The sequence below is a fragment of the Talaromyces rugulosus genome, chromosome VI, assembly GCF_013368755.1.
Source record: "Talaromyces rugulosus chromosome VI, complete sequence".
NCBI classification, from domain to species: Eukaryota; Fungi; Ascomycota; class Eurotiomycetes; order Eurotiales; family Trichocomaceae; genus Talaromyces; species Talaromyces rugulosus.
Genome location: NC_049566.1, coordinates 4,661,813 through 4,686,374, shown reverse-complemented (window position 1 = coordinate 4,686,374; position 24,562 = coordinate 4,661,813). Strand labels below are relative to the sequence as shown.

At 46.9% G+C, this 24,562-nt stretch overlaps 11 protein-coding genes across 11 annotated transcripts; 6 read left to right on the top strand and 5 right to left on the bottom strand.

The window, feature by feature from the left end:
- Positions 1–111: 111 nt before the first annotated feature.
- Positions 112–1,686, bottom strand: TRUGW13939_11929 (uncharacterized protein; the record flags this gene model as incomplete). Its single annotated transcript, XM_035495033.1, has 1 exon — positions 112–1,686. The coding sequence occupies one exon, from the start codon at positions 1,684–1,686 to the stop codon at positions 112–114; it is 1,575 nt and encodes a 524-aa protein (XP_035350926.1).
- Positions 1,687–2,150: 464 nt separating this feature from the next.
- TRUGW13939_11928 (uncharacterized protein) lies at positions 2,151–2,957 on the top strand (the record flags this gene model as incomplete). The annotated part of the gene is made up of 1 exon (XM_035495032.1): positions 2,151–2,957. The coding sequence occupies one exon, from the start codon at positions 2,151–2,153 to the stop codon at positions 2,955–2,957; it is 807 nt and encodes a 268-aa protein (XP_035350925.1).
- Positions 2,958–3,385: 428 nt separating this feature from the next.
- Positions 3,386–3,862, bottom strand: TRUGW13939_11927 (uncharacterized protein; the record flags this gene model as incomplete). The annotated part of the gene is made up of 3 exons (XM_035495031.1): positions 3,386–3,610; positions 3,675–3,748; positions 3,811–3,862. 3 exons carry the CDS (start codon positions 3,860–3,862, stop codon positions 3,386–3,388), a joined length of 351 nt encoding a protein of 116 aa, XP_035350924.1.
- A 748-nt stretch (positions 3,863–4,610) lies between these two features.
- Positions 4,611–5,985, top strand: TRUGW13939_11926 (uncharacterized protein; the record flags this gene model as incomplete). The annotated part of the gene is made up of 4 exons (XM_035495030.1): positions 4,611–4,856; positions 4,909–5,037; positions 5,101–5,689; positions 5,741–5,985. 4 exons carry the CDS (start codon positions 4,611–4,613, stop codon positions 5,983–5,985), a joined length of 1,209 nt encoding a protein of 402 aa, XP_035350923.1.
- Positions 5,986–7,606: 1,621 nt separating this feature from the next.
- TRUGW13939_11925 (uncharacterized protein) lies at positions 7,607–10,497 on the bottom strand (the record flags this gene model as incomplete). Its single annotated transcript, XM_035495029.1, has 5 exons — positions 7,607–7,695; positions 7,783–7,884; positions 7,970–8,852; positions 8,902–8,932; positions 9,296–10,497. 5 exons carry the CDS (start codon positions 10,495–10,497, stop codon positions 7,607–7,609), a joined length of 2,307 nt encoding a protein of 768 aa, XP_035350922.1.
- Positions 10,498–13,397: 2,900 nt separating this feature from the next.
- TRUGW13939_11924 (uncharacterized protein) lies at positions 13,398–14,442 on the top strand (the record flags this gene model as incomplete). The annotated part of the gene is made up of 4 exons (XM_035495028.1): positions 13,398–13,496; positions 13,559–13,644; positions 13,708–14,121; positions 14,187–14,442. 4 exons carry the CDS (start codon positions 13,398–13,400, stop codon positions 14,440–14,442), a joined length of 855 nt encoding a protein of 284 aa, XP_035350921.1.
- Positions 14,443–15,305: 863 nt separating this feature from the next.
- TRUGW13939_11923 (uncharacterized protein) lies at positions 15,306–17,699 on the top strand (the record flags this gene model as incomplete). Its single annotated transcript, XM_035495027.1, has 8 exons — positions 15,306–15,342; positions 15,393–15,577; positions 15,641–15,975; positions 16,032–16,201; positions 16,255–16,507; positions 16,575–16,627; positions 16,695–16,781; positions 16,840–17,699. 8 exons carry the CDS (start codon positions 15,306–15,308, stop codon positions 17,697–17,699), a joined length of 1,980 nt encoding a protein of 659 aa, XP_035350920.1.
- A 774-nt stretch (positions 17,700–18,473) lies between these two features.
- TRUGW13939_11922 (uncharacterized protein) lies at positions 18,474–18,947 on the top strand (the record flags this gene model as incomplete). The annotated part of the gene is made up of 1 exon (XM_035495026.1): positions 18,474–18,947. One exon carries the CDS (start codon positions 18,474–18,476, stop codon positions 18,945–18,947), a length of 474 nt encoding a protein of 157 aa, XP_035350919.1.
- A 1,100-nt stretch (positions 18,948–20,047) lies between these two features.
- TRUGW13939_11921 (uncharacterized protein) lies at positions 20,048–20,869 on the top strand (the record flags this gene model as incomplete). The annotated part of the gene is made up of 1 exon (XM_035495025.1): positions 20,048–20,869. One exon carries the CDS (start codon positions 20,048–20,050, stop codon positions 20,867–20,869), a length of 822 nt encoding a protein of 273 aa, XP_035350918.1.
- A 155-nt stretch (positions 20,870–21,024) lies between these two features.
- Positions 21,025–22,053, bottom strand: TRUGW13939_11920 (uncharacterized protein; the record flags this gene model as incomplete). The annotated part of the gene is made up of 3 exons (XM_035495024.1): positions 21,025–21,353; positions 21,419–21,827; positions 21,880–22,053. The coding sequence occupies 3 exons, from the start codon at positions 22,051–22,053 to the stop codon at positions 21,025–21,027; spliced, it is 912 nt and encodes a 303-aa protein (XP_035350917.1).
- A 520-nt stretch (positions 22,054–22,573) lies between these two features.
- TRUGW13939_11919 (uncharacterized protein) lies at positions 22,574–23,326 on the bottom strand (the record flags this gene model as incomplete). The annotated part of the gene is made up of 1 exon (XM_035495023.1): positions 22,574–23,326. One exon carries the CDS (start codon positions 23,324–23,326, stop codon positions 22,574–22,576), a length of 753 nt encoding a protein of 250 aa, XP_035350916.1.
- Positions 23,327–24,562: the final 1,236 nt, after the last annotated feature.

The following is a 24,562-nucleotide window of genomic DNA, read 5'->3' as shown; positions in this document are numbered from 1 at the left end:
CTATTACTATTATTAGCCTTGCCATGGTTATGTAAAATCCGTTGTAAGCTATGGACCGAATAAAAAAACAAGCGATGAATCAAATTGCCAATATTCGCAAAGTCCCAACTTTCAATACATTTCATAGCGCCAATTGAGCTGCACCATTTCCTCCGTCACACCACCCTTGATCGCCTTCGCAATCTCATTAGGGTCTCCGGAATCCAAGCGCTTATTCTCACGCAGAACTAGCCAGCGGTATGTGGTGACCGTGGCAGCCAAGAGCAAAGCACATCCCATCATAGTCCCAAATGCAGCATAGAAATGTGGAGGCGCGTAGTAAAGATACGACGCCCAAATATTCGATGTACCTCCAATGGCATTAACCAGAGCAGATGCCGCTGCACGCTTGGATATAGGCCGTGCAAGGTGCAAGTTGATGGTCTTGTAGAGGAGCAATTGCGGACCTACAGAGGCAAAGGGAAGAACCATCATGGAAAAGTAGCGCGCGCCGATACTGAGAGTTGCCATTGGGATGATGTACATGACAACTGAGATTGCAACGCATATAAGAATAATCGGGTAGACGGTGTTTTTTCGATCTGAATAGAACATGATTCCGTAGTAGACGATACCGGCTAGTATGTATGGCGGCGCAGTCATGAGCAGACTGACAGTGCTCGAGAAATTCAGGGACGCGATGAGAGTAGGGAAGTAATTGGCGATGGATCCCTGAACCTGGGAAAGCATGTTGCAGAGGATAAGGAGCAACAACTTTGGATCTGATAGGGCTTTAACAAAGCCTTTGAGCACGCTCTCGTTCTCCGTACCCTCTGCTGCACCAGCTTCAGACTCGATACGCCAGACTGCTAGAGCACGTTCCACATCCGAGAGGATGCGGCTGTTATGCGGGAACTCGGGCATCACACACGCACATATCACACCAAAGCCGACGGTAGCGCTGCCCTCGATGATGAACAGCCACTGCCAGCCAGAAATGTTGTGAACCCCGTCAAGCTGCATGATACCTGCCGCAAAGAGGCCGCCGAAGGCGTTTCCGATTTGCTGAGCAATATAAAGACCAGCAATGCGCTTTCCCAGCTCCATCTTTGTATACCATGCTGAGAGGTAGTATATAGCACCGGGGAAGAAGACTGCTTCAGCCGCCCCAAGGGTAGCTCGCACGGCCAACAGCTGGCCATAGGTCTTGACAGCGGCAGTCGATGCTGAGATACAGCCCCATATGGCCACAGCTACACAAATGTACATTCCTGGCCGGGAGATCTTTGTGATGAGCAGATTGCTAGGAATCTGGAAAGGGAGGTATCCGACGAAGAGAATGGAGACTGCAGTCGCGAATTGTTGGGTCGTCATGTTCAGGTCCTCGGTGATACCTTGAAGCTTGGCCGCAGCCAAGTTCTGGCGGTCGATGTAATTTAGAATGTACAAGATGCCAATTGTGGGAAGAATGATCAGGTCTATCTTGCGGACCAGCTTCCCGTTGAGCTTCTTGATATAATCCTCGCTCATATCACGGAGCGCTTCGGGCATCTGTCGATATCCCTCGGTGGTATCAACGACTTGCCCCTCCGCAGACGACACATTGTCATCGTCGGCAACATACACTGCATCGTTCTTGGCATCCATAACGGCGGCCGACATGTTTGTAGCAGGCAGGAGTCCGACGTCTGCATAAAAATAGTTCATGCCGATGGTCTGTAGTGGTCACCCGCAAGGATGGCCTGTGTAATAAGTGCTCCAAGCAATCACTCTGACTTTCAGGCATTTCCGACAGCCGACCAATGGTCACAGCGCCTATACAAATAATCGACTCATTAATGCGCTGGCAAAGCACGAGTCCATTAGGAAGGTTGGAGATAAGAGATTGGGGCGGGGAGGAGCGCGCAAGCACGATCTCCGCACTGAGGATGTCTTATCTGGGGTACATGGCCCCGCTTGGACGCTTAGTACCTAAGTTAGGGCTAAGGGGTGAGCTCCTCCCGGTGGGCCGATGTGGCGAACAAGCCGCATTTGGATAAGGGGAGAGTGGGAGGGCATTTGTCGCTAAGGCAGAGAGAGTGAGTGTCTGAATGATAAGTAGCAGGTATCTTATTGCTTGAGCGAAATAGTTCCATCACTTATCGCCTCATTCCAGCTTCTTAGCCGACAACATGGCCAGCTATCCCACTGCCCACACGACCGACATCGAGAACCCTCGATTGAGGCTTTTGAACAAGATAAAAAATGGAGAGTTCCCTTTGATGACATTCATGGCACTGCCATCCGTTCGCATCGCTCAGATCATCGCGTTGACTGGTGTGGACGGGATCATCATCGACTGCGAACACGGCCACATCGGGGACGACGCGATGCACAATTCTGTCGCAGCCATTTCCTCTCTAGGTGTCTCGCCTGTGATACGCATCCGCGGCCCTGCCCATGATATTATCAAGCGAGCCCTCGACACGGGCGCCCATGGCATCATGGTCCCGCAGATCAACAACGCCGAAGAGGCGCAACAGATAGTCGCGTCGTCCAAGTTTCCTCCCCAGGGCGTACGCGGTCAAGGCTCAGCCTTTCCAGCCATCGGTCACGGGCTCACCACCCCTGAATACATGAAAACCGCCAATGAGACCATCTTGACCATGATCCAAATTGAGACTCGGATGGGGGTGGAGAACGTGGATGCTATCTGCGCCGTGCCGGGCGTGGATGTGGTCTTTATCGGTCCTAATGATCTTGCACAGTCCCTTCTGGGCTACACACCTGCTCGGGGTGATGAGCCAGAGTTCGTGGCTGCTGTTGACAAGATTATCGCGGCGGCGAAGAAGCATGGAAAGTGGGCTGCGCGCATGGTCAATAATGGTTCCACGGCGAAGGAGGCTCGAAAGAGATATGATACCGTTGCCATAACAGGTGACACGAAAGCCATTCAGAACTGGTATATTTCAGAATTTGAGGTTGCTCGCAGCAGTTGATAGTTTCATAATAGAGCTTCATCGTTATAGACAAATACATGCTTCCAGTTTACGAATTTAACATTGATCCAGTCGCCCTCGTAACTCTTGATAACCACCTCTATTTATCCGATCTTCTGCATTCAAAGTTTGTCTTGTGCCTTTCTGATCCTCTGATCTTGCACGAAAGGAGGGGAACCTCTACAAATGACCCTTCAGAAGTTATCCAGGTTTAGTGTTGAACCATCGCAATTTGTAGGGAGTTGTCCCTTGATATCTGAATTTTGAAATAAGGTAATCGCTTTCAATCATTAGAGCCGGCGTAAAATTATAATAATAATTCTAATAAATAGTAAAGATAAAAATTGGCTAAGAAATTTGCGAAAAGTATGGTTTTCTTTGTATTCCATTTTATAGTCTATTCATTTTCACTACCACGTAGCCGTCCCTTACGCCTGAGCAATGCATTCAATCTCGATGACAGTGCCATCGCCAGGGGGAACCGCCTGCAGGCAGGAACGGGACGGCATGGGCTGGGGCAGGAAATCAATGTACACCTCGTTCATGGCAGCAAAGTCCTTCATATCCGCCAGGTAAACATTGTACTTGACGACTTGTTCAAGCGAGGATCCGGAAAGTTCCAGGACTTCCTTGAGGTTCTGGAGGACAGTGCGCTGTATACAAGATAGGGTCGATTAGCTTGTTGCTAAAGTGTTGAATCTGACAGAAGATACTCACGGTGGCTTGCTTAATCTCTCCGGTAGCTGTCTGACCGGCGCAGAAAACCAGTCCGGGAACCTTGGTTGCAGGGCCTAGTTACGAGGCGAAGTTAGCTAACAAATTGTCACAATTGTGGCTCTACGGTCACACTTACTATTGTGAGGCTTGGGAGGGAACTTCTCGCTCGAAATCAGCTGGCGCGACATCTTGGTAATAATACGTGAAAGAATGTTGTAGAAGATTATTCGAACGGGAGTATGGCGAGGTTGGAAACTGATACGACGAAGAAAGTTTGTTGGGAATGGTGGTTTTAATTGTCCAAATACTTCCCCCTCCTCTGGCTTCGAAGAAAATAACATATCATCTGTGGATTTCGAGGAGGGGTAATTCATATCAAAATGGAGGAGCTCCAAGTACGCCCAGCCCCGATAAAGTTTACAGTTGCTATCTGGACACTATCAGGATGCCAAGCCGGGGAGGAGCTCTCCTCCGCAACCCTAAAATGCAGCTTGTGGGGTGTACTAGCAGATCTCAGCCAGTTATTGACTAGCGCAAACTAATCTAGCTCATGCTTGAACTTGAGATTAGTACTCTTTGCAAAGAGGCGGAGCTCTCCGGAGGTACGAAGGAGAAGTAGAGAGAACAGAGATGATTGAGGGTCATTAGAACCTGCATTCAAGCAAAGTTTTGCCCAACGGAAAGAGAACATGGTAGCTGACTAGGCAAAGAGGTTCTGATGCGCTCCTCAGTGCTCTTTCCTCCGAGGAGCTCTTCTCACAGATAAAGCCTCCTGGGGTCAACTGGCAATTTGCCTCCATCCAATGCAGATCATCCTTATTGTCTGATCGCACAGAGGTACTCACCCTGGTATATCCCACAAGTATATAATTGATTCTGTACGAAGATTGTCTTCCACCTGGTATAAACCCAGATATCCTCTGAATAAATCAAATTATGGCACCAGCAGCCCTGTTCAACCCTCCCTCGGCCGACCTTCCCGGCAAACCTTTTGTGCCGGAATGGGTTCCTCCCCCTGTGACCCAGGAGAAGCACAACTTTGCCAAATTGAAGTCGATTGATCTATCTATGCTGGATTCTGATGATCCTGCTGTGGTTGAGGACCTGATCAAGCAGGTCAAGATTGCCATTCGTGATGATGGATTCCTGTTCCTTGAGAACTATGGCGTTTCCCTCGAGCAGGTAAGAAAGGCATGTTACTCTTTTGACTACATACTAATTGTTGTTCCTATAGCTTCACCGTCAATTTGCTCTTGCCCAGTACTCATTCAACAACATTAGCAAGGAAGAAAAGGAACGACTTCTTTTCGATCCCGACACCTCCGGCAAATGGTCTGGCTACAAGCACCCATATGGATTCAAGGTAGAGGAAAAAAGCCCGAGTATACTGAACTTAGTCAAAATCTAACTATTTTGTGTTTATCAGCGCCATCGCGGACCTGCTGATGGCATTGAACAATTCAACTGGTACAAACCCGACTGGGAAGACATAAGTCGTACCCCAACCTGTCTGCGCCCGTTTATGGACGAGATTGAGGCATTCTCCAACTACCTCACGAAGTCTGTCAACCGACGACTCCTCACCCTATTTTCGCGTGTTCTGGAATTGCCTGACGACTATCTGTGGGATAACGTACAATCACACGGTGGCCCGACTGGCGAAGGCTACTTCCGTCACGCCCTTTTCCGGCCCGTCCAGAAGCAAACTGAAGAAGCATCTAAGGGGCTTCGCATGCACGGACACACCGACTTTGGATTGACTACGCTGCTCTTCTCTGTTCCTATTTCATGTCTCCAGATATGGGGTGCCGATGAGCAGTGGTACTATGTGCCATACAAGCCAGGCGCTCTTGTGATTAACATTGGAGATACTTTGGAGATTGTCTCGGGCGGCCATTTCAAGGCTACACGCCATAGAGTCTTCAAGCCGCCTGTGGATCAGTTGAATGAGGAGCGCCTGTCACTAGTGCTGTTCAACAGCTCTGTTGGTGATCTTCGTATGGCTCCTGCGCAGGGTAAGTAATTCGGAATTGTTCAACAAAATAAAATGCTAAGTAACCGCCTAGAATCACCGCTCATCCAGCGAGAGGGATGTATCGAGGAACAAGGTGTCTACAGAGAATTCAAGAATCTCACTTCTCAGGGGCAACTTGTCCCGACCAACAAGCAATGGCGCGAAATTCAAATCGCTACCTGCACCGACCCAACTGATACTGTGCAGAACAGAGTCGGTGCACATCAGGTTATTGTCGATGGCAAGATTATGCATCAGCGCGAATATATGGGTGTCAAAGTTGTCTTGCCGGTTTGAGACTCTTTGGCAGTCCGTAATGTAATTTGATTGACTGTACTTTTGGTAGATTGTGATTCGAATTATATATGAAATTCAGTTCGTTATCTCTATTGATTCAAATTATGCTCTTTTTAATAACTATGTTACTCTCTATTCTTTCAATATATTTTAGGTAGAGCCAAAATGATAGTATCTCTTTGGATTTTATCTTGTGGATTCTAAATTATCGAGGATCCTCATTTCGGAGAAATAAATGCCATGTCTCAAATTAATTTATGCTCGCTCTCGGCTTCCCAGACTGGGCAATTCCAATTTTCCCGTTGAGGTACAACTTAGACCTCGTCGCCTAAGATATCTTCCGTAAATGTAATCTCTTCATCAAGTAGAGAATTGTACTCCTTATCTTCCTATCGGTTAAGCTTCTTGGATTAAGCCAGGGCTGGAACGCCGTAAAGCACGGCTTAATAAAGCCCTAGGCGGAGCTAAAACGACGTTTTCCATTTCTACCCAAGAAAAAAATGACTATGGCGCATGTCAAGCGTAGCAAGTAAATCTGGACAAGTCTCATTGTGTAATAACGTCAGGCTGGTGAAGATCTCCAGATAATCTGCTTTTTCTGGGCGATAGCCGCTGAGGATGTATTTATTATCCCGTTGCCATTCGGGGGTCTCATACCATGTCACGGTTTAAGCTTTAGCCGTGGGCCGGGTTGTGGGCGCATCCATGGTGCTTGTATGGATAACTTGCACGTACCGTTTCTTAATTTCTGGCCTGGACATTATCTCTCAACCTAGGTAACCTAGGTACGCTGGCTATAATGCTCAAGGGTGGTGCTGGTGGGTGAATGCAGAGAACTGTAACCTCCAGTCCAAGGAAGCCATACAAACCCCTGTTCGTCTCCATTCAATGTGATACCGCCCTAATCTACAGTTTAAAGAATAACTATCACAATTCCAATAAGAATTAAGAACAAGCATTAAAGTAGGAGCTATAACATGTAATAGCTTAAAGAATACTAGATCTATTCCTTCTTAACATGCTGCAGAAGAATGATCACCCCTTTCCAACAACAAAATTATCAAATATGACTTCCGGTGTGGCGATTGAGCTTTCCTTTCTGGAGAAATACGTGAACTGTAGGGGTAAATAACATGAGATTGAGCCTACTTTCATCACGTTGAGATCGACGCTGTTGCTTTGGACGCGACCCTCTGTCTCTGTGTCGAAGTCCTGTCCCGGAGAAGAAATCAACAATGGCGGGCTTTTTCTAAACTGCGAATCTAGGATAATTGAGTTCCTTCTTTTGAAAAAAGTACCGGCATCCACCACAAGTCTGCCATGCACGTGGAGTTCCATTAAATTGTTTTTGCAAACATGTTCCGCGATGGTGACAATGAGAGAAACAACACGCCGGGAATTACAAACTAACTATACTCTGTAACTAGATCTTCAAATCGGGATATTTTTCTTGAGAATATGTACTCCGTAAGCAGAATTTCCATCCGCTTGTGTCCACGAAAAGATTCGATCTGCAGAGCTTTTGTACATTGACCAAAATCTCTCCACCAATCACCATGCGCCAGGGCAGTCGTTATTGCGCATAACGTCAAGAATACGGCAACGATTTTCCCATAGATTGTTAGTTGGCGCATTCCACCCTCCTGCCCTCTTCCCGTGACCTCATAGTATCGAAACTATCCCACTTGTCCGAGCCGATTGTTCGAACAACTAGACAGATGTAGGTCAGCATGATCAAATCACAAGTCTGAAAAGATTTATCTGGGCAGCAGCACGAAGATTACAGGGTCAACTCACTTTCAGTAAACATGTCTCTCATCCTACGTTGGTACCACCATGCCATGAAGCTCACCACTACCATGAATACTATAGCGGTGACGGCGCAACGAACCCAATATTCTGCAGTGGATTAAGTTAGCGCCCGATATTTTCAGAGCTACGTAGTCAAACCGGCGCCCAGAGTGGTGACAGAGGGGGGGCTTACGCATGGCACTGTCAATCATTTGAGGCGAATTGACAGAGATCAAAACCATAGGGCGTTGAGGAAGGGGCGCGAACCAACTGCCTGTAGTGATTTTGCAGATGTTGGCAGTATACACTCCAATCAGCTGCATCAATGTTCCTCCAAATGCAGCGCCGACGGAGGTGATAAAGAACATGAGAGAAACTGCATACCAAATCACACACCACAACGAATGTACTGTCCAGAAATTGGGATCTCGAACTCCATCCCAAAAATCGTGAAAATTAATCCTCGGGCCGCGGCGCATAAAGTGCTTCACAGAGGTAGGAGTGTAGAACCCATGCGAATCTAGCCAGCCCCGTTTTCGGAAGAAGTTTGCAACGGCTGTACCGTTCTTGACTTCGGTTGGTGGACCAGTATAGGCCCAGAGCCAGAGCAATATTTGACCGAGCTGGACGGAGCCATAAACGGTGATGGTCAAACATCGACATGATATTCCAACCACAGGTGTGTAAAAAGCCGTCAAGAAGGCCAAAATTAGGGGAACACCGAGTAAAAGTAAGGTTAGGGTTAGAACTAAAGACCAGTCCAATAGTGACAATGTTGTCCGCTCTTGCAGCTCACCTATATCATCGTCAGAACCAGGTTTCCCCCCACATCGTACATCCTCGATACTGAGATACGTCTTGATTATCTGATCTATCCACCTGCGCTTTTTTGGGCCACGCAGCCATTGCCAGGCTACTTTGTAGCAACTCGGATACGCCAGCTCGAAACGGAACCCTAAGGAGCCTGGCGCACGCTCTTCTGGGCCGTCTCGCACGGTAGCCAAGACTCCTTCGAGGATATTGGGGTTATTGCCCGCTAGAAGGAGGCCTGAGACTATCGCAATGTGTGGAATTGTCTATTCAAGTCAGTCTTTGTGAAAAGGTGTATCTTCGCTGAAAATGTACCATGTACCATTGGCCGAAGGCAAGGCCTGCACTTCAAGTTAGAACAAATAGCTAAGCACTCGTACAGTCAAAGAGTAGAGGACCTAGCGCCACATTCTCATCCCCGATGATCGTTAAACTCTGGAGTAGCGCGAAAATAAACCCGCCCAAAAAGAATCTAGGGACGATTAGACACAGAGTATACTAACGGGGCCGATGATGTTGGTCGCGGATAAATTCCTACATGACCGGCGCTCCTACAATGGAGCCAAACGAGTACTGACAGTGAAGCATAGTACGAAGTCTCGTTTTTGTCTTCCGGATCTGCCTCTCCATTTTCGCCGTTCTCGGTCGGGGGATCGTACGGTGATTTTCACTGTGGCATGCTGTTCCGTCTGTACAATTCCGTTCATACCTAGCCATCTGCCGTGGCGACAACCATCGTGCGGGATCATCAGCGTCGAAGAGGCGGATATCGTATAGAAGGCTCTCCATATGTCGCCAAGGCGAAGCCTGAAGATGGTCTGTTGATCGCCGAACGACGTTTGCACTTGGCTCCTGACTTGTGCGGTTGCTAGCCTGCACTAAGAGTTGTGAATTTCTTGAGCCGGACCGGTCCCTGCTTGTTTGTTCCCGGTCTTCCAATTCAAATCTTGTCTCCAATTCTCTATCATCCACTACCACGGTAACATGGCTGACTGACTGCTCTGCGCTTCCGTCGTTGTCGGTGGTGACAGAGGGAGACGTAGGCTCTCCGGGGGCTAATTGAGATGCCCTTGATCGCCGAGGGATTTGAATACTCCCAGATCGAACTGTCTCTTCATTTTGAGGCTTATCAAGGGCTAAATCGAGATTGCCGATGAGGACTACCATAAGTAGACGGCATCGCATGTCCAAGGTGAGTCTTTTGTTCAGTATTTTCTCTTTCACAAAATCAAGTATCCTGTTGTCGAGGAGTGCCTCGTATAGTCCGCTAAGTATCATAGGTCCGGCAAAAGCGAAGCAAGTGCAGAGCCAAATAATAGTATCAACAGACACCATAATACCAGCAAGAATTGCAGCAGGGAGTACAACGAGATAGCTACTACTGCGGGAGAGTTCTGGGCTAAACAAAGCTCGCGGGACTCCAAGTTTGCGTCTTCTGGGGACCGACATACAGAAAATGACTGCGGGCAAGAGGAATCCAGATAGTGGTTGGAGCCATGCATTCAGGTTAGTTGTGTCGTTGAGGTGCCATCCCGGACAGACATCTACAAACCATTCGTATGGTACTTGAACAATAGGGGTCTTATAGTTGCTTCCTCTGACATAGGTGGCTGTACACGGAAATAGCGAGCTATCGGTGTACTTGACGAGATCAGAGACGTTTCCGCTATCGACAATGATCCAGTCGTCGTAGGTAGGGCGAAGTTTCAGGAGGCCGTTCTCCACCTCAAGAGCCTCCGCAACCGCCTTCACGCAACACCACGTAAAATTCTGGTAGCCAAGTAAAGGGTTCTTGGTTGGACGATAGTGGTCGACATCGCCAAGCTGCCAGATGAGATCGGAAGGATGCCGGTGCCCGCAAGCGACGGATATGTATAAAAACAAGGATAACGTTGCGCCGAGGCAGATCATAAGGTCTGATCGTGGTGAGGACGCGATAGAACGTAGGAGTATTAATTATTATGCTTGGCTGGTTATGCTTGGCCGGCAGTATTTGACCCGTCTGAAGTAGCACATGCTGGGGGAACTTGGGCGGTTAAAAAAGAAGGACAATGGTGTCCCTCAACGAGTCACAGCCTCGTCCTCTCACTGTGCAGCCTCGCAGCCCGCTTATCAGCTCGTGTCGAACTAAGCGCAATATTAGGGTGCCCTGAACGCCTCCGGACACAACCTGATAGGATGTCAGGAACGGAACAGGTGGAGTGGAGGGCCATCCTCACCTCTTGGCTCCCGCTGCCACGGCCACATGCATGCCCACAGCTCAGCCACCAAGACAGCCTCGTGCAACCTTTTTCACTCCGTTCCTTCGTTTCAGGCACGTGGAAAAAGCTACTCGCACATTAAACACAGATACGTTCAGGTGCCAAAGTATTATATGTTTTGGAAGGCTTAAACTCGAATCAGTGTTGGGTGGAATGACCCTTTGGCGCGGGGGCTTGGTTGGGTTGGAGTAGAATCTCCACGACGTGCAAGGCTGCAAGCAGACCTTTTTAGCGCCTTTTGGTTGTAGGTAAATTTAAATTTGCGGGGGCGGGAATGATTGGCGCTATTCTCGACGGTGATTCGTCCCTCCAGCATTATCAATATACGACTTTGTTCCTCGGATTCCGAACTAGCGAAGCTTTACTAGGTCCGTGGCTTCGTTCAATTAGCTTGTGTTGATAAGTTTAACACACGCAAACCCCCAAATTTGTGCCCAGTCTTATTTCCAGACATGCAGATATCTACCTGCGTATTGACTGCAGCTATTCACTGGCGAGAGCCATCCATTGCATCACTGCCTATCGGACACGGGCACGATTGGCAGATAGATCTCGTCTAAATGCAATTCCGCCGTTTGGTACTCTCAAAAAGAAGAAAAGAAATGAGATGCAGATCCCTGTAGTGGCAGGAACAACTATCATCAAGTAGTTATCATTTAGTTAACTCAAGGTGAGGATGGGGGCACGTTCGACCAGCTCTTATGCAGCCTATTGCACACCACTGGGGCTTTGGTCAACTAAAATAGGCCGTGAAGCATGAAAACTATTATCCTCCATACAAAGGTCTGATATGAACCAAATACTAGGATTGATTGTAATAGCGATGTACCAAGACAAGGAACATAATACTATACGGAAATGGAGAAAAAGATTAAAAATCTAATTTTAGGTGTTAATACAAACTGAGGTTAAGAGTCTTCTTATATTTACAGATTACCTCACTGTTGAGAGAGCGATAACACACCTAGATTTCATTTGGTTAGCTGTGTTGTGGAAATGGCAAGTATAACCGAACAAAAAAAAAGCCACGTCAGCCCGACTCGAATTCGCGGGCATTCCCGGAATATTCAGACCTAAAGTGACAAAGGGTTCATGGTTGGGAATGGAGCAGAAAGATGAAAAAATAATAAAAATGCAAAAACATACAACAGCTGGGATTCGCTGGTGGTCACCCACCCAACTACTAACCAGCCGGCGTGTGGCTTAAGTACGGCTGAGCGGACGGGAAGCCCTGTTTTCCACACCCTATGGTCGTATGTGCTATATAAAAAGATTTAATGGTTTATAACCTACTTGTTCTATAGTTTCTATGGATGGGACCTTCATTATTGCTGCATATACCAGGTATCCATTCCATGTATTGTCTAGATCCACTTGATATTTCACATGTCAACATTGAATGTGTCCAACATTTTAATTCGTCAATTACATGTATATAAATAATATCACCCACCATCAATTGATACATACAGGACATCCATGACTGGTAGTTTATATATATTTCTACGGAATATCAATTGACACCATCAACATTTGAAGTCATCGCTAAATGCATCATTGACGTGGACAATCTCAATATCTAAAAATACATTTATTAAACAATTTCAACTAATACAACTCTTCATTTTTCTGGTTATAATCGCCCAGCAAGAACAGCAACAGCAGATGTTGGTGGCGGCGGCTCAAGCAAATGGCGGCCAGATACCGCAAACATGCAGAACATCAAGAATACATGTATGCAGTCTACATATGTAGAGTGAATGCGATGTAGACAATACTCACATGTACCAGCAGCGGCTATTAAGACTAAAGCAGGATATGGTTACTCATCTTATGCTCCAATAGCCTCGGCTGCGCAGCCGCAAACAGAGGAATCCTGGAACCACCCTAAACAGAGAAATGAAGCAGGGCAACGTTCGACTGACTGATTATACCAATCCACAGTCGAAGTTGAACGGGTCATGCCGAAGGTTAGAATCAAGATTAAATATTTGACAACATTACAACAGCCATAGAACGGTTCCTCGGCTTCGCTGAAATAGATCGTTCCCCTCTGTGATTTACTTGATCTATACTTCCACGTTCAAACTTTTACCTAGTCTTCCAGTTTGTGCCCTATTTTGTCAGTTCGGCAGTCAAATATCACCTTCAACACCCGATATAACCTTTGTCAATTGATTTTTCATATAAGCGCACGGGCTGAAACCCACAAGGTCTGTAACGACTTGAAAATCCTTGTCAGATCGGTTGAACCATCTCAAATTATCCGGCCCCTGCTAAATTGACGCGAAGATCGAGTCCTGCATCGAGATTAAGGGTTGCACACCCCCACGTAGCAAAAACGGGCCGCTAACACGGAAAGAGGAAATGGTCCAAGCCTATCCTAAACAAGAGGGTACCAGTGTACTAGTAATATCTGCAAAGGATAACACATTCTAATACTAAACAATTCTACACTCGCGAATAACTTTTCTGGTCACTCAGTAACACTCTTTTCCCTGCTATTCGTATATCTCATTCATTATTTGCCTTTTCAGTCTTTCATTCAAAATGGGGTACCTTTCCAAGCTCGTGACATCAGTTGTCTTCGCCATTCCTCTAGCTTCTGCTCATCTTGCTGCGTATACCCCTGGCATGTACTGCCCGGAGGTGAGTTCGCATAGTGTTGCTTAGTGCAATATATCAGGTCGTTCTCGACTAATGATTGGCAGAACTCCTACAAAGGGACATTAACGAACGCTACTGACCCCAACTTGGTCGTTTTCGACCCTCTTTACAATCTTCCAGGTGACAGTTGGTATGTGGTTATATTTTGGCATGCTACAGAAAAAGGCTAAGGGTGCTGATATTGAAACTACAGGTTCCTATCCAAGGGCCGGAACTGCCTCCTAGCCGAGCCCACCGGAGTCTGGGAAATCGCAGCCAATACCATTATTTCCGTTCCATGGGCGAATTGGCAAAACTCCACCGGATATTATGCCGATGGAAAGGAATACAACGAGCGCCCTATTCCTTACTCAGTGACAAACCCTGAAGTCATCGCCGAGGGTCTGGTTAGCGAGTCCAAGGGCCTCGCCTCGCCTAACCTGCATGCAGCAAACAAGTCCACTGCTGCTGGAACGGCCATTGCAATCTCCTATGAGAGCAACATTTGGGCGGTGACCATGGACACACTCGTTGTTATCTCGACTGCTCCTCAGACTCCCTTTGAGCGGCTGGCCAATTACTCCATCCCGGACTTGGCGCCCTGCAAAGAGTGCATCTGTGTGACTGGGTAAGTAAATATCATGATAGATGTCACACTTGATCTGATTCGCTAATTTCCTTTGGGTGATATAGATGGGTTCCCGATGGCTTCGGCCAACAGAACATGTACATGGCTGCTCACAAGTGTAAGATCACAAACCCCACCGGTGGCAAGATACCCAAGACTCCCAGCTCCGTCCCTGGCCCAGGAGTCAAGGGTGCCAAACAGATGATTGCAGCTTTCCAGTCGGAAGGGAACAATGTCGAGTGGAATGGGGGGGAGGTGGTCCCCACCTACTCTACTCGCATGGGTTACTTGGTTGGGGCGCAGACTGATATCTTTGACTAACGGGACATACACCGTTGTGCCTCCTGTTGCTTCTACTTCTGAATTCGACAGGCGCCAATCTCGCTAAATCATACTTTCTACATTTCTAAAGACATCTAGGGTTGCGGTTGTGGTGATGGTCTGGGACTGTGTGAAGTGGAGAGGAGTTTTGCACCTTGAACAAAAGCGTTTCAGAGAGGGCATGCAGATTTGCAGCTATCATGGTAGAATATGATATCATAATTGATTTATTCTTCTTGTTCAATACTTCCTGATACAAATAAGTGACGCTGAAAGTCCCAGGACTTTCCGGGCGTGCATATTATACACGCAACCTTCTATATGTAGCCCTACGACTCAGTTCAGTGTAACTTAGAACAAAACTGGGTAGCAGCTTCGACAGGTTCAGCCGAAAAAAAAAACATTGAATGATTCAATTTTATACACTTACATGGGACATCAATAGGTTAGGGTTGGCTTGGCCAACAGACAATCCCAAGATCTAAAAATACATCCATTAAACAATTCAAAGTGAAACAGTCGAATAAAATATCAACTAAGCTTATTTTGTTTTTCCTAGCTACGAACCAAATTGCTTACATTAGTGTTCACAAGTGAGAACCCCGCTTCGGCATCTCCACTGAAATGCCGAGTCATATATACGTGCCAATTGATATATCGGCTCAACTAGCCCATGCCCGAATCCTGCAAGAGGCTAGATTCAATGTTTCTACTGTTGATTTGCTACTTTAGATGTTATTTGAAAGAATCCTTTATGACTCATCCGGATCAACAGATGCCGCAATAGTTGACTAATCTCTTCTACTTTCAGCCATCACTTTACATTCGGCTGAACCCCGCATCAATTATAACCACAAACCACAATGTCATTATTCAAAGATTATCAAGTAGGATGGATTGGTAAATTATTCTTCCACAAGTTTCTTCTTACTCATACTAATAACGGACAGGTCTCGGTAGTATGGGCTTAGCCATGGCCACTCGCGTTCAGGATCATCTCCAAACCGAGGGCCTACCAGGGCTGCACTATTTCAATCGCACTGCGTCTCGCGGCCAGCAGATTCTGGATCGCGGTGCAATCCAGTGTCAATCAATAGACGAGCTCGTGCAGAAAAGCGATGTCATCTGTATTTCTGTAAGGAGCCGCTAGAATGGCCACTATAAGTTGCTAATATCAATATATTGTCCTGTGATCTAGATGAGTGACGATAATGCTTTGAAAAGTGTCATTCAGCAGATTTCTAGTTCAGAAAGCGACCTCACAAAAAAGACAATTGTGGATACAACGACAGTCCACCCTTACACGACCAAAGAAGTCGCAGCATCGGTGTCACAGCGCGGAGTTTTGTTTGTCGCAGCACCGGTATTTGGACCCCCGCCCAGCGCTGCAACGGGCGAGTTGATGATGGCCCTTGCTGGCCCGCGAAGAGAATTCCTGGATGTGCTTGCGCAGGCATTTAGAGGTGTCATTGCGAATGATGTTCTCATTGTGTCCGATTTGCCAGAAAAGGCAGTATTGCTCAAGACACTGGGGTAATTTCTCCCTGGAAAACAAGAAAATATAGTTGCTGAATACTTTTCTGCTGTAGGAACTTTGTCGTTGCCGGTATTATGGAAGTTGTCTCGGAAGCTCATGTCCTTGCTGAAAAATCAGGGCTAGACTCTCAGTTATTCGAGTCCTTTCTGGGAAAGAAATTCGGAGATATTGTCTACTCGGACTCAAACCGACTTACCACTGGCGTATATATTCCCGAGAAAGGTCTGTTTGATTCCTGTCAAATTACGTACATCATTCCCTAATATAGTGACCAGGCCAAAAAGCAATGTCTGATCTCCATCTCGCCATCAAGGACGTTCAGCATGGAATTGACTCGGCAGAAGCAGTAGGTGCAAGACTCAAAGTAGCTGAAGTAGCAATGGACAATCTCAAGAGAGCAAGGGACTACTCTGAAGCTCATGGTGGAAGAGCGCTGGATTCGTCGAGTTTGTATGGGATTGCTAGGGAGGATGCTGGGTTGGATTTCCGAAACGACATCGTACGAGCGAGGCCGGAAGAAGGCAACCAGTAGCCATATTCACGTATTTAATTGAACCCGGCGTAGCTCAGAAAGTATTAACCACGAGTTGATGAGACAGGAAGACAATGATATTAGAGTTGATAGCTTGATAGGGTCAAATCTCTCCTGTACGAGCCCATCTTAGACATGACAATATAAAATTATGACAATTTGCAGCATGAAAAGTAGCTTAAGATGGTCTCTCCTATTTCTCTGGTTGGCTCATCGATGTCCGAGAACGTCACCCACCCCGCGCCAGCTTACAAATCAACAAATTTCTAGGTACTTTATAGTTACTACTCCAAAGCTGTAGAGCTGTAATTCTGACAGACAAATTCAGTCATGGAACCACTTGCAACCGAGAACGTTATCATCAAAGGGCAACGTATTGCGTACGGAGTCTACGGTGCCGCCGATGCTCAACACCCTGTCGTTCTCGTTCATGGAACTCCCTCGTCATCGCTCATCTGGCGCAATATTTTACCGGGCCTACTGTCGCCTGGTATCAAGATCTATGTTTTCGACCTTCTCGGATACGGGCTCTCGGAGCGTCCCATAGACCCGTCCGTAGACACGTCTATAACCGGCCAAGTACCGATCCTGGAAGGCTTGCTGGCACACTGGGGACTCGACACGTTCCACCTAGTAGCTCACGATATTGGCGGGGGAATTGCACAGCGCTTCGCTATATTTTCGTCAGAGCGCGTGCGCTCGTTGACGCTCATTGACGTTGTGAGCTTTGACAGCTATCCCTCAAAACGTACTAAAGAGCAGATGAAAAATGGCCTGGATGTGTTGATAAAGGCAAAGGACGAAGATCATCGTGCCCACTTTAGAGCGTGGCTCTTGTCTGCAGTTCAAAACCAACAAAAGCTGTCCGACGGTATTCTCAATGTCTATCTCGATTACATCTCAGGCCCAGTCGGGCAGGCCAGCCTGTTTCAACATCAGGTGAGACATTATGATTCAAAACATACCATGGAGGTTGCCAGTCGATACCACGAGCTCGGTAAATTGCCTGTGAAACTTGTTTGGGGAGCCAACGACTCCTGGCAGGTCGTCGACTGGGCTCGCAAGTTAAATGCCGCCATTCCGGGGTCAAGTCTAGACGTGATCGACAACTGTGGTCACTTTTCGCCAGAAGATCAACCCGAGCAAATATCCGCAATCCTGGCGACATTTTTGAAAGATAATTTATGAAATTCTAGTAGAATAGCTGTTTTATCCGAAATGTCGTTGAATTATGAGCCAAGCATATCGAAGACATTTTCAAGACACTGCCTGCTGTTTAAAATGCAAGTAGCGAAGAATTACTCTGTAGTCAATTAGTATCAATGGCGAGACAGTATGGCGACCAAGACGCGGCAGATTCAAGATTCTGATCCCATTTTTCTTGGTTCAAACCACCATCTTTCTGGGCATCGCGATTGTGTCATTTCGAATGGAGGAATGGTAGCGGGGTTTCTTATCTGAGGGCATAAAGTTGTATTTATAGCCCTGCAACCATTTAACTAGCAGTTTAGATGACGAAAGAGTCCCACGCGAGATCCGGCGTATGGCCGGGAGCCTAGAACAGAGCCTGTCAGACTCACCCATCGAACCCCACGGCTCTGGACTCTGACGTCCTTTATTGAATCCAGTTATGAAGGATTTGCGATCCGAAATTTTGATCGTCAAGATCAGCAAATACGCAGTAACCCCCACCCAACATGACCGGCCTGATTCGCCCGAAACACGCGGGTTGAGACAAGTTGATGAGGCACAGCTTGAACAACTGGAGTTATGAGAGCTATTGTGTAACTGTGTGGGTGAGGTTGTACGTTGAGTTACATCACAGTGTTTCATATATGAATTTTCCATCTTGACCCTGAATTTATAAAAGAATCAAATCCACAACCGCAACCTGCATCAATTCAACCCCAACAACCTCAGAAACCTTAAGCCTAAACCATCTATACCCCTTGAATCGATAAAATGCGCTTCTCCACCATCTCGCTCCTCTCCCTCGCCGCGGCGGCGCCAGTTCTCGGTCAAAACAACGGCACCTATCTCAAGACCCACGCGGGGAAATACCTAGGCTACACAATGGTCAGCCGAGGTATCATGATCGGTCTCGCCGTCGACGGGCAAAGCAAGGCTTCCAAGGCATCTATCAACAGCAAAGGCAACCTTGAAATTGAAATCGAAGGCGGGGAGTCCAAGGCTGGAATGTCACTGTCAGACATCTCCGGCGGTCCTGGAAACCTCAGCGAAGTCCTCATCGGTTACGAAACTCCCACCAAGGGCTTTACATTTGACCAAAATGGCGGCCTTACACTTGATGAAGAGAGGTTCCATGGATTTTTCGCGTGCAGAGAAGGAGGTGAAGAAGGCCAGATGTACTGGGCAACCGAAGAAACGAAAACCCCGGACGGTTGCGAGAAGCTTTCTTTTGCTAAAGTAGCTTAAAGAGTGGTTGAATTTATGACTGCTTCGCGATTTGTTTCTCGATATTTTGTCTGAATATGTATGCCTTGCGGTGACGTCTGTCCGTAAGCATGTAGCTCAACCTAATTACTATATGTTGTATATCGAGACAACTAAGCGAAACTTTTGAAACATTGAATGATTGACATATGAGTACTTTCCCTCCAGTACTTGTAGATAGTAATGGTTGCAATTCTGATGACGACTGGCTGATGATGAGCGACTTTGGTCATAAAGTCCGACTCTGACAAGACACCGTATCTTGACATGGCTATCGGTTGTGATACCGAAAGTGCCTTGATGTGGGTGGGTAGTACAAGATACTATACTATTGGAAACTCTCAATGGTCATTGATTTATAGTGCTTTTTTTTAAGAGTGTTTGTACATTATCGTCCACGCTTAACGGGATTCTCTATACATGTATATACAGTCTATAGTTGGGGTGGTAATAGTAATATAAAGCGCTATTAGTGAAAAATCCCACAAATACACACACCTGTTTTCTAAGTAACACAAAATAAAAAGGGCCAAGATCTTAAATTTGATATTCATGATACTGCTCCATATGCCGATTATATAGGCTATGACTAGCATGAAGAAAAGAGAGCCAATAATTTACCTGATTCTTGACATATTATTACAAGCGCATACGTTATTCATTTCCTTTTTCTCAAGTCTTCAAACGGAATCCAATGCTCATGATGATAAACTCTAAACACTTGATTGGACAAGCTTGACAACTGGTAAGCCGAGATCGGCTCTTTTCCCAACGACAAACAAAAAACGTTATTGGATCGTAAAAACAAAGAAATGCTTGAAGCTATCTAGATCGATGTATTTACTACCTAACTTGTGTATAGCTCAGCCGCTAACGGAGCATCCTGAGTAATCAGCAGGAATGCCCCGCTGCGGTGATCCGGCATCGGCTTGGAATGATCTATAGATCGTTGTATTCTTGGAATAGTATAAAACAGAGAGATCGCATCCAGAATCTGGAAAAGAAGGGATTATAATTTCTTCAACAGCTAAACAGCTAATCTTTTAATATACTTCTGATTACGCTTGTCCTGTTTTTGAAGCATGGCGCCCAAAACAGAATCGGCCACTTACACTCATGGACACCATCCATCGGTTATTCGGTCTCACGGTTGGAGAACAGCTCTCAACTCGGCCGCCTATCTACTTCCTCATCTTAAGCCACATATGAAAATCCTCGACATTGGATGCGGACCAGGCACGATCACTGTCGACCTTGCCGGGTATGTCCCAGAAGGACACGTCACTGGTCTAGAACGTGCCGGCGAGGTTATCCTTGGCCAGGCTCGCACTTTGGCTCAGGAAAGGGGAGTGAAGAACATAGACTTTGTCTCAGGGGACGCAAATGCGCTAGAATATGAAGACGGCAGTTTTGACGTTGTCCTATGCCATCAAGTCCTGCAGCACGTCGGCGATCCGGTCGGCATTCTCAAGGAAATGAAACGCGTAGCCAAGTCTGGAGGCATTGTGGCTGCTCGTGAATCGGACTACGGAGCCTTTCTGTGGTATCCCCAAAGTGACGGGTTGGATGAGTGGCAGTCACTCTACAGCAAAGTCGCTCGGCACAATGGAGGAGAGCCGGATGCCGGACGCGTGCTTCACGTGTGGGCCAAACAGGCTGGGTTTTCCGACATTAAATGCAGCTCGAGCAACTGGTGTTATAGCTCGAAAGATGAAGTCGAATGGTGGGCCGATCTATGGGTGGAACGGTCGGTGTCATCTGCGTTTGCCAAAACTGCCCTGGATGGAAAGCTAGCCGCGACCGAGGATCTAGAAAGGGTGTCCAACGCGTGGAGACTCTGGGGCGAGCATGAGGACGCCTGGATTAGTATTCTAAGTGCCGAGGTTATCTGTCGGAAGGAATAGTTGTAGTCAGCTATCGTTTTCAACTTAAGCCATATGACAATCAAGTTGCCTTATTCTAGTTTGATCTAAGCCACATATACGGTTCTCACGAGCTAACAAAATTTTTTAATAGTGTCTAACAAGCTTAAAAAAAAGGGGCGTTTCTAATGAGACAGTTACTCCCACTTCTCCCGATTCTTCTCCAGAAACTCTTTCCACCCAGTTGGTTTTCCGTCAAGTAGCTCCAAGCTTTCGGCCAGATCAGCTCCAGCGTAGTATCCAAACTCCTGAATTAGCATCAGCATCTCATATATCTCCGCCGCCTTGTTTTCCGGGAGGAAAGATCTGAATATCTCCTCGGGAACCTTCATATACACGGCAGGTTTCCCAGTCACACTGGAGAACTCGTTGATGATCTGGTCAAAGGTATAGTATGCAACGGAGGCGTAGATTTGTTTTCCGAGAAGCTTTTCACGGTTCTTGATGACCGCTTTCACAAATAGACCTATATCAAATGTATGTTTATATCAGTGGACCGAAATTAGAGAGTCAATGAGAAAGGCTACTCACCTGTATCGGCTACAACATCAATAAACGGTATTTTGGCACTGCCTTCGATTGGTAATGCAACAACGTAATTGTCTCCATTCTTTTGTAGCATGTCTACAACCTCACTCATGAACGTGCCAGCGAGAATAAAAGTAGCCGGGATTGCAGACTCGCGGATATAGCGCTCAATTTCCGCCTTGCCATCAAAATGATGGATATTAACCCAAGCCCCCTTGCTTACTTCTGAGGCGTCCATCATACTAGAGAAGATGAGATGCTGGACACCGGCAGCTTTGCAGGCATCGGTGGCCGTTTTGCCCTGAGAAACTTCAATTTCGCGGGAAGAACTCTCCCAAAAGTTTGTCACCAAAAAGACGGTGTGAGCACCGGAGACGGCCGCTTTCACTGATTCGTATGAGGACAAGTCTCCCTATGAAGATGGGTTAGGGTTAGACCATCGCGATACTCGAGGCCAGCCATACCTTGACTACTTCCACCCCCTTGGTGGCCAGCTCCTGTGCTGCCGCGGACGAAACATTTCGAGTGACAGCGCGTATTTTGAATTGGGAAGAGAGTTCCGTATCACTCTGAATGGCTCGAATAACGGAGCCTCCCTGGTTGCCGGTGGCGCCAAAAACGGTAATGATTTGGGACATGGTGAATTTTTTTTTTTCAAATAACAAGAAAGACCTTGACAGATTGAGTACTGAGATGCTATCTGAAAATATATACGGTATGGCATTTTTACTCTGACTTTATATCTTTTGACAAGTATGTATAGCTACGATGAGTACATGTCTCGAATTGTGCCGGATTTGGCAAACGGCCCCCGAACCGGGGCAAATATTCGCCCGAGCCCTGAAGAGTTGGCCCAGCCCGACCTTCTCGGCCAAACGTTGTCTGCAGTTATTTCTACATTAATCGACATGCAAATTATGAGTCATAAGTATTATCGACGTTTAGGCGAGAAACATGAAATTGGTTGTATTCTGATGTGCATGAGCAAATTTCTACCAGCGATAAGAACTCCCATTGACGAGAGATTGAAACTAGGTACTATTTTGCGCAACTTATTTGCTTCGTATAATTTATCATTTCCAAAGTACATATGTTCAATGTGAGTGAAGGTTTAATCATTTCCATCTGTCTTCACGATTCACTTTCAAGTTGGCTAATTTACAGAGACGAAACGAGGTTGTCGCCAAAGTCCTTGATACTGGCAGCAAAATCCTCATACGAGTCGGCAGACCAGTCAGCCGAAGTTCCCGGAACGGCATCGTCGCCCTTGAAAGCAATGTACAAAACATCCGTGTCTTCGTGACCGTTGTCGCCATTGATGCTATCCCCGAAGCAAGCAGTGCCGACAGCAAGCGAAGACTCGCCGACCAGAGGGGGGCCATCGTCACCGTTGGTGTCTCCCCAAATACCATAGATGAGCTTGTTGTTGCACACGACGGCAACAAGACTCAGCGGCTTGATACCCACATCCTCGGGGTCAAAGGTTGGGCTGTAGTCACCATAGTTGCCCAGCACGACATAAGGGTGGATATCGGCGCGCAGATCTGAAATACCATAGTCGTCGTGGACTTGGTCTTTGAAAGCAGTCTCGGCCTGGGTGTCGCCAGACGAACCGCAGCGCGAGTCGAGACCATCCTGGTCGCCGTCACAGTCGACGTCCATGTCGGCCAGTTCTTTGCCAGACCCCTTGATGTAGAAGCCCTTGTCGGTGAAGTATTTTTGGCAGTAGCCATAGTCTTGAGAGCCGTCTTCTTCAGCGTAGAAGCCGCCTTGGAGGAGGTCTGAGCCGCTGCAAGAGCCACCTTTCTTGACCTTGTCGTAGAAGGCTTGCACATTGTCAGGGATGTCGTAGGCGAGGGCTGGCGCTGCCAGGGCCGCGACGGCCAGGCTGGTGATGGCAGCAGTTTTCATTTTGCTCAGCTGTTTGGATTGTATTGGTATACTTTGAGGATATGCTTATTTGATTCCAGAAACAATCCTCAACATCGGCAGAGAGGCTCAATTTATAAAAAAAAACATTTATATGACAGGCTCTCAGGTTGCAACAAGGTCAGACCCCAACCCGGCAATCTGTCAGTAAGCGCCGAAAAGGCCGGAGCGAGGCTTATTATTGTTAAACAAGCTTGTTCTCGTGTTGAGCTTGGACGAATCTTTGGCATTTCCTACTTGCGGAAGGTTATCGGCCCCCACAGGCTTAGTTTTGGCGATCAAGACAAGAAACCTTGTTACAATTGTTCTTGAGGTCGACACTCTTTGACTGTATAACTCGCTGGTGAATAAGTCGTTCTTCTTACGTCTCAATAGTCTGCTATCAGCAGCCTAGCATGAGATCTTGTCCGTGATTAGATTTGTTCGAATGTCTTCGGCTTGGCTGGGCTTAATTGAATCCGAGTCAAAGTCGGCCCCTGCCAAGACCCCCAAGCTGAGGGATTGCGGTGTGGAGATGAATCATGAGACGATATACGTAAAAAGGAGCCGAGCTGTCTCTCAGGGTCTCGGGGTCTGGTCTGGTACGTGGTGATATCGATTGTTGATCGACACGATATCCTGTGGCTGCACTAGCAGACCAGTTTATTTTTAGATGCTACCCTTGTGCAGGGTTAGTTGGTATCATCTTAATGAATTGTGACAGGGGATAAGTAGTGCCAAGCGTCTAAATCCAACGGTCAGAAGGTATTTACATGCGATGATCTTTGTGCGAACGCCGTACTTTGCCGGGTCGCCGTACTTTACCGGATAGTTGTGCAACTTGAGATGATGACCATGCATTGCTATCAATTGATCAATGATATGAAACTATTGGTATATGCCAACTCAGGAGAATGCCTGGATTTGCTATCAATTCAAGTGTGTTTAAATGTTGAATGCGTGAACTACGTGTATTTGAATGCTGACTCTAGAACATATCAATTGATAATAAGAGCACTTTAACTGGTTCTGGCCGTGGCATTTTGAAGTACCACAGAAGCGCCTGATTTCAAATGTCACTTGACTCTCAAATTTTCGAAATATTCGAAATGCTCGAATCGATTGATTAGTGGTGTGCACTATTTGCAAACAACCCACTCTCTGACAGAGAATATTCAACATTGAACAACCTCCATGTCAACACCATGTCGCCCATTTGACTTCTCCCCGCACAACAGA